Source organism: Molossus molossus, unplaced genomic scaffold, assembly GCF_014108415.1.
Source record: "Molossus molossus isolate mMolMol1 unplaced genomic scaffold, mMolMol1.p scaffold_m16_p_12, whole genome shotgun sequence".
NCBI lineage: Eukaryota > Metazoa > Chordata > Mammalia > Chiroptera > Molossidae > Molossus > Molossus molossus.
The window spans coordinates 57,419,212-57,427,834 of record NW_023425347.1 but is presented as its reverse complement, the minus strand read 5'-3'; the positions used below and the strand labels follow the sequence as shown (position 1 = coordinate 57,427,834).

The following is an 8,623-nucleotide window of genomic DNA, read 5'->3' as shown; positions in this document are numbered from 1 at the left end:
CTTTGGGAGGGACAGGGTCTTCCTTCGCTTTCTGTGCCATCTTAGTGCAAAGGGCAATGTCTCCATAGTTTTGTCTTTTCCAGAGTGTCGTATAGTTGAAATAATACAGTATGTAGCTTTTTCAGACTGGCTTCTTTCACTTGGTAATATGCATTTTGGGGCCCTTCCTATTATTTCAAGAATTGATACCTCATTTCTTCTTAGTGCTGAATAATACTGCATTGGATATAACACAGTTTATCCATTCACCTTCTTAAGGATATCTTGGTTGCTTCCAAGTTGGAGCAATTATGAATAAAGCTACTATAAACATTAGTGTATAGGTTTTTGTATGGATATAAGTTTTCAATTTCTTTGGAAAAATATCAAGGAGCGTGGTTGCTGGGTTGTATGGTAAGAGCATGTTCAGTTTTGCAAGAAAACTGCCAAAGTGTCTTCCAAAGTTGTGCCCCATTTTGCATTTCCACCAGCAATGATTGAGTGTTCCTGTTGCTCCACATCCTCACCAGTATCTGGTGTTGTGAATGTTTTGTTTTTTGGCCATTCTAATAGGTTGTAGGGGCATTTCATTGCTTATTTGCATTTCCCTGGTGACATGTGGAGCATTGTTTTATTTATTTATTTTTTTAAAAAATTATCTAGGTTTTTGTTACTCCTCATTCAGCTTTATTTATTTTTAAATCCTCACCCAAGGGTATTTTTCCATTTATCAGATAGAGTGGGAGGGAGAATGAGAGAGAAACATGATGTGAGAGAGATACATCGATTGGTTGCGCATGACACGAACCACAACTGAGGTACATGCTCTTGGCTGGAGTTGAACCCGGGACTCTGGCTCTAATGACTGAGCCAAACCGGCTGGGGCTGGGGCATTTTTTTTACATACTTCCTATGTTGGAGTGTCTGTTCAGGTCTTTTGCTCATCTTTAAATCAGGTTGTTCATTTTCTTGTTGAGTTTTAAGAGTTCGTTGTATATTTTGAGTAATAGTTATTTATCATGCGTCTTTTGCACATATTTTCTCTCTGTGGCTTGTCCTCTCATTTTCATGAGTCTCATGTTAATTTGATTTTTTTTTCTTTCTGGAATGTTTGTTAGCTATAAAATCAACTACATATAAATAGATGGTTCACAAATATATATCGGCAGAACTGAAACTAGCTTGTGCTCTAGACCCATTTATCCCATTCTTTAAATATCTCAAAAGCACTTCAAACTATATATCAAACAAAATTTGTGCTTTCCTCTTTTTGTTTTTTTGTATGTGCCCCTAGCGGGAACCGAACCTGGGACTCTGGTCCGCAGGCCAGCGCTCTAACCACTAAGCCAAACTGGCCAGGGCTGTGCTTTTCCTTTAAAACCTGGTTCTTTTTTGGTCTTTGCTGTTTGGTATATAGAAGGAATCATCATTCATTTAGTAGGGAAGGCAAATATGCCAAAGTCCTCCCATTTTCTCCCTCCTTCTATATCTTTCAGCAGATGCTTGCTCCAGCCTAGCACATAGTGTTTCTCCTCTGCCTAGAATGTACTTCCTTCCATTCTTTGCTAAATAACTAATGGCTGCTCATTTCTCAGATCCAATTTGAGCCACTTCCCCAGAGAAGCCATCCTGGATCTCCTTGAGCACATGGGTGCATAGTATAGGCACTCAATAACTCTTGACCCTTACTTCTTAAGTTGGCACATTTGCACTTTGATATTTGTTTCTCCCTAGATGTTAACCCCCTGAGGGTAGGTTTCAGGTGTTTTTGCTCAACATTTTTTTCTTCAGCCTTTAGTACAGTAACTAGCATGTAGTCTGTGCTCAAGGAATATGCTGATATCTGAGATTTTGTAAGATTCATGTCTGCATTCAGAAGTTTTGCCAGGATATATGTAGATGTATATCTTTTATTAACCTTGTACCAGGTTTGATAAATATTTTTTATCATATGACTCAAGTACAGGGAGGTTTTCTATTACCATGTCATGTGTTTTTATTATCCTCCCTCCATTGGCTGCTTGTGAGGTTTTCTGGTTCTGTTCTTCAAAGCCACAGTCAGTCCTTCCTAGTTCATTTCCTTTCTCATCTATTTGTTTTAATAACAGCTACAGTTTCAGTTATTTACCCTACTTTTCTTCCTATAATTCACTGAGCCCTCATAAAGGCATATCATTTTTCGTTGTAAACCTGCCAATTCAAGCATTTTGGGTCTTGACAGCCATGATGAATCAGCAGATGGTATAATCGTCAGTACTTCAACAGTAAACTCAACTGGTAAAACTTGATTACCTTCAAGGCTTTGCAGAGATTCAGGAATTGGGATCTCAGCTTTTGTCCAAAGTATGTGTATTATGCTTTCCCACTTTCTCATCCCTGTCAACCTAAATAATAAAGTAAATGAAGGTGGTCTCTTTTTCAAGGTTAGGCACTAATGCAGTATAGTGGGGTGATTAAACATAAAAATGAACAACCTAAATAATTTCCTTAAGAAAAAATATGGCCTTTTTTTTTATTATTATTATTTATTCATTTATTTTTATCCTCACCCGAGGATATTTTTCCATTTTTTGTACAGATAGAGTGGGAGGGAGCGAGAGGAAGGGAGAGAGAGAGAGAGAAACATCGACGCGAAGGGACACATCGAGTGGCTGCCACCCGCACGACCAACCAGGGCCGGGGACAAACTGCAACAGTACGTGCCCTTAGCGGAACCGAACCCGGGTCTCTCCAGACCGCAGGCCGACGCTCTAACCACTGAGCAAAACTGGCCAGGGCTGGCCTTTTTTAATCTACTGTTTGGTTGATTTATAACATTCAAGTCTTTACTTCATAGGGGTTTTTAATGATCAAGTTGTATGAATTTTGAATTTTGATTTTGTTTATTTTACTGTACATATATCCATCTTGTTAGTGGCCCTTTTATTAATTTGTTATTGAGTACACATACATAGTTAATAACCAAGCTTACCTTTTTATATTTCAGATGACTTTTTAAAAAGATTTTTGAGTTTTGGAGAGTCCAGCAGGTCTGCAATAACAAAAATTAATCTTCAGAAAAAGAAAACAATCTAGTTCTGACAACATATTCACCATGTCCAGTGTACAATCAGAAATTCCTAGACTAGCAAAGAAACAAAAAAATAGTTTCCAAATGGAAATAATTCAGTTGATAGAAACTGAGATCACTCAGTTGTTGGATTTAAAATACAAAGACATGTCAACAGTTATTATGAAGAAGTTTAAAGTCTTGATGGAAAATCTGGATTTAATGGTTGAAGAGATAAGAGAATCTCTTAAAAGTGATCTAAAGGAAATTTTAGGAGTAGCAAGTACAATACCTGAAATGGAAAATCCTAGAAACTCCAGTACCAGGAAAGAGTGGCAGCAAATAAAAGATACCACGTCAATAAAAACAGGATTGGTAGAGAAAATAGAAGAAAACTATGTTGAAGATATTGAAAATTTGACCTTTAAAAGAAAAAAAATAGCTGAATGTGGTAGCAAATCAGACAAAGTTAAAGAAGGTAAGGAATTGCCCCCAAATGAATCACAAAATCACAAAGTCATGGAAAATATGGAAGAATCCATAGGTAATATAGATGACACAGGTCGAAATTGCAACGTTCATACAGAAGTTAGAGAGGGCCGAGAGCATGGAGAGGAGATACTAGTCAAAGAAATGAGAGAAGAAAACATCCCCCAGAACTTCAAAAATAAAGAGAAAATTTTAAAAGCCTCTGAAGAAGATGAGGGAGCAGTACTCACATTGACAGCAGACTTTTCATCAGCAACACTTGATGTTAGTAAACAATGGAGTAATGTCTTCAAGATTCTGAGGGAAAATGATTTTGAACCAAAACTTTTATGTCAAGTTAAGTTAGCGTTTAAATGTGATGGTGAAATCAGGACCTTTTCAGACATGCAAAGCCTCAGCAAATTTACCAGCCAAAAATCTTTTATGAAAGGTTTACTGAAAGGTGTACTCCCAGAAAATGAAAAAATAAAGAAAGGAAGAAGATATGGAATTCAAGAAAAAGTGGTAAGCATACAAATCTGTAAAGCTTATGTAGTTGGTCTTTTTTTCCCCCCTCATCCAAGGACATTTTTGCATTTATTTTCAGATAGAGCAGGAGGAAGAGAGAGAGAAACATTGGTGTGAGAGAGATGCATTTACTGGTTGCCACACACAAGGCCCCAAAAGAGGCTGGAGACAAACTGCAACCAAGGTATGGGCCGGGCCCTTGGCTGGAATCAAATCTGAGACTCATTGATCTGCACGCCAATGCTCTACTGCTGAGCCATACTAGCCAGGGCTACATTTTTTTTCTTTACTGATTTCAGAGAGAGAAGGGAGAGGGAGAGAGAAACATTGATGAGAGAGAACATTGATTGGCTGCCTCCTGCATGCCCCCCACTGGGCATTGGGCCCACAACCTGGGCATGTGCTCTGACTGGGAATTAGACTGGTGACCTTGGTGCATGGTTCGAAGCTCAACCATTGAACCACACCAGACAGGCTATATGTTAAATATCTAAAGATAAAACCAGAACAATAGATTTTAAATAATTAAAAAGGAAAAATAGAACCAAAGAATCAAAAGAATTAAACTAAAAGCCCTCATGCAATAAAAATAACAGAAATATCAAGTATAAATAATTAATTTCCATTTTTAATGTTGAAAGTAGTTCTGCTAAGTTCTCTTATTTAGCAATTGGGAAAATGCAAATGAAACTATTACTAAAGCTTACCATGTTGTTATTAATGTTAATATCTAACTTTATCTATTCCAGTGTATTATAAAGATTTTTGTTTCTTACATCATATTAGAGTATGTTCCCTTGTACCTGATTGATTAAAAACACTTCAGTTTATTTTCTGAATATTTTTATAATCTCAGTCTTAAACAGTATCCTGTAGGGATTCTCTTCTATTTTTGTTTTTCTCCATAAATATGTGAATATATATATATAGTCTTTTTTTTCCATTTGAGTGTTGTGTATGGTGTATAAGATAGTGGTCGAGTTTTACTCTTGCATTAGACTATCCATTTTTTTTCACCACTTATTAAAGACTATCCTTCACCAGTTGTAGATTCTTGGTGTTTCATAAATTAATTGACCATATATGTGAGTTTTTTTCTGTTTCATTAATCTGTTTTTGTCAATTCCATACTGTTTTGATTATTATACCTTTATAATACACTTTAAAATCAGGAAGTATGATGCCTCCTGCATTCCCCCCCAACCCCCAAGATTGCTTTGGATATTTGAGATTGGACATTTTAACAATGTTAATTCTTCCCATTTTTGAGCATGGAATATCTTTTTAATTATTTGTGTTTTCAGAGGTCTATATTATTAAGCCAATATTTTAGACAGGTTTTCAAAAGAACACCTAGTTCCTCTGTACTCTTAACATTCTGAAGTGCAACCTCTGCAAAATGAAAATCTTCTTTACTTAAGAATAAACATTTAAGCTCAGAAATTAGCTGTTCCCCAGAGAGTTAAACAAATAGGAATCAATGGGTCATAAACAAGGGAAAGGCTCTCCTAATAGAGGGAGCAGTGAATGAAAAACTCATGGACAAGCAGAGGGTTTTAAGAAATATTGAGCCAACATTTGCATTGCAGACTTGTCAAACACACAGATTAATGGAACAGAAATAAACTCACACATATATGGTCAATTAATTTATGAAACAAGCCAAGAATTGACAGTGGTTGAAGGATAATCTTTAGTAGGTGGTAAGAAAACCTGGAGAGTCTAATGCAAGAGTAAAACTGGACCACTATCTTACACCTAGATTGCCTTTTTAACCCTTACAACAAACTGAGTTAGTGCTATGATTAGATCCTGTTTTAGATGGGAAATTGAGATACTGATAACAAGTGTGGCAACTGAATTTGAACAAATCAGACTTGAATTGAGCCTGTTATATCCAAAATGATTTCCTTTTAATTAATATGACTACAGTTTGAACTGCAAGTGGAGTCTTTAAAACTTGTGTGTCTTTGAGGGAAAGGTAAATGTCAGATTTTTTTTGGTTTTGTTTTGTAATCTTCCTAAAGTTAGATAACAAGGTCTCGTTACTATCCCTGAATATGAAAAACACAATTTACTAATACAAGTCATTATTATTGAGAATTGTGCATAAAATTCTAAGGAATATAAAAGGAACAGGGTATACATAACCTCATGGATATTTGTTGCAAGTACTACACAAGAAATTACAGGTGTGATAGGATGACCATAGGAAAACTTGGTGTGTTTTGGGGACCCGAGCCTTAGAACAAGTCATTTGGGGGGAGGGACATCTGTAATAAAAACAAATTAATAAAAATAATTTTAAATAAAATATTAAAAATAAACAAGTCATTTAAACAATTTCTAGATATTTGCTGATTGTCAAAATAGCAGTCATATTAAATTTATTCATTTAAAAGACACATGATTTAAAGAAATAACTTTTTTTAACTTTTAGGATAAGACTCTAATAACCTCCAAGCACGGAGCTGCGGAAGTGGACAGTGGTGGCTTGAGCTTCCTATTGATTAAAGAGGTAAATGTTGCTGAGCCAGAGGAGGTAAAAAACTTAGAGATTCACGAGGAAAAGGCTTCAGGGTGGAAGGAAAAAGAAGCCCTTGAGGAGAAAGAAGGCTTAGAGCTAGAGGAGGAAGAAAAAGAGACTTTAGAGTTGGAGGAGGGAGAAGAGACCTCAGAGCTAGAGGAGAGTGAAGAAGCCTCAGAGCTAGAGAGTGAAGAATCCTCAGAGCTAGAGGATGAAGAAAAAGAGACTTTAGAGTTGGAGGAGGGAGAAGAGGCCTCAGAGCTAGAGGAGGAGAGTGAAGAGGCCTCGGACCTGGAGGAGGAAGAGACCTCAGTATTATGTAAGAAACGGCACTCAACCTTTCAGAGTTGTACTATGAGGAATACAAAACATGGAGATGAAATAGCCAGTGATGAGTTGAAGAATATTTTGACTAAAGAGGTAGAAGATTCCGAGCAAGAGGAGGAAGAAAGCTCAGAATGTGAATTGGAAGTGTTTTTAACAGTAGAGGAAGGAAAGGACTCTGAAGTAGAAATGTCTGAACAAACAGACTTAGTACAAGAAACAGAAGAGAACTTTAGAAAAAGTGTAATTAGTTTCTTCAGTGAGATACAAAAGGAGATTGGGAATATTAAAAATTACCGTCCTGGAAATAAACCACTAGTCTTAGCTACTCTGAGTGACAGAGTAGACATACTTGAAGAGAGAATCAACAATCTCGAAGATCGAATTGAAGAACTGTCTAAGGATACACTGCAAATGGCCAAGCAGGTGATAGTTAAAGAAAGAATAAGAGACAAAGAGGACAGATCCAGAAGCTCAAACATCCGTTTGATAGGAATTCCAGAAAAACATAATAAAGAGAATGGAGCAGAAGAAATAGTTAAGGAAATAATTGAAGAAAACTTTCCAGAGCTAAGGAAAAATTCAGGCCTTGAGATTGTCAGTGCCTATAGAGTACCCAGTAAAATTGATGAAAAGAGACTCACTCCTAGACACATCTTGGTGAAATTGGGGAATTGTAGTGATAAAGAAAAAATCTTAAATGCTTCCAGAGAGAAAAAAGAGATAACCTATAGAGGAACAAGAATCAGATTGACAGCAGACTTATCATTGAATACTTTGGATGCTAGAAGTCAATGGGGCGGTCTCATAACAGTTCTGCAGGCAAAAGGCTTTAAACCTAGAATCCTATATCCAGCCAAATTGGCATTTGATTTTGAGGGTAAAACAAAGATATTTTTTGATATTCAAGAATTCAGAAAGTTTATTTCTTGTGTGCCCTCTTTGAAAGAATTACTGAAGAATATACTTTAGCAATCCAGGGTGAGTGTAAGCACATACAATATATATTTTCTTCCTGCACCAGAAATCAACAAGGAAAACTAGAAAATAAAACGCCACAATGTTATCCAAGAAGAATGTTCAAGAGAAGGCTATTTGAATTTTATTATTTACTGTAATGTGAGTTTTAAGTCTTATTAAACTTTTTTCCATTTAGTATGCATTTGCTTACTGTTTATTAAATTTTACATTTTCAAAGGGTTTTAAGGCATACTTAAATTTTACATTTTATTACATAAACCCATTTGATGGCGTGATTAAATCCCTTCCCTAATGTTAGATACTGATTTTTTTTTTCTTATTCTCACCCGAGAACATTTTTCCATTTTTTGTTCAGAGAGAGATCGACGTGAAAGGACCACATCTAGTGGTCGCCACCCATATGACCCAACCAGGGCCAGGGACAGACTGCAACTAAGGTTCATGCCCTTAGCAGAAATCGAACCTGGGTCTCTCTGGACCACAGGCCTACTACACTCTAACCTCTAAGCCAAACCGGCCAGGGCAAGATACTGGTTTTTAATTACTAATGAATGAAATGAATTGATTTGCAGTGTATAGATAGATAACCAAAAAAAAATGAGAGACTATTTTATGACTTATTACAGGGTCTCATCCAGTATATTCAATTTAGCAAGCACATTATCTGTCCAGCAATTAAACCAACCCCTTAGTACAGTCAGTCCATCTAGCTCTGGTCTTCGAGGAAACTTCTGTAAAATTGTTATTTTAAACACTCTGGTCTCAGA

The 8,623-nt window shown here is 36.4% G+C and overlaps 1 protein-coding gene across 1 annotated transcript; it reads left to right on the top strand.

The window, feature by feature from the left end:
* Nucleotides 1-3,073: 3,073 nt before the first annotated feature.
* L1TD1 (LINE1 type transposase domain containing 1) lies at nt 3,074-7,847 on the top strand. Its single transcript, XM_036256791.1, has 3 exons — nt 3,074-4,021; nt 6,465-6,714; nt 6,760-7,847. Exons 1-3 carry the CDS (start codon nt 3,074-3,076, stop codon nt 7,845-7,847), a joined length of 2,286 nt encoding a protein of 761 aa, XP_036112684.1.
* Nucleotides 7,848-8,623: the final 776 nt, after the last annotated feature.

Excerpts from the sequence above, each read along its gene's own strand:
- L1TD1 (XM_036256791.1), top strand. The coding sequence starts at position 3,074 with ATGTCCAGTGTACAATCAGAAATTCCTAGACTAGCAAAGAAACAAAAA. Across the intron at positions 4,022-6,464 it reads ATGGAATTCAAGAAAAAGTG|GATAAGACTCTAATAACCTC; the intron begins GTAAGCATACAA and ends TTTAACTTTTAG. Across the intron at positions 6,715-6,759 it reads GACCTCAGAGCTAGAGGAGA|AGGATGAAGAAAAAGAGACT; the intron begins GTGAAGAAGCCT and ends CCTCAGAGCTAG.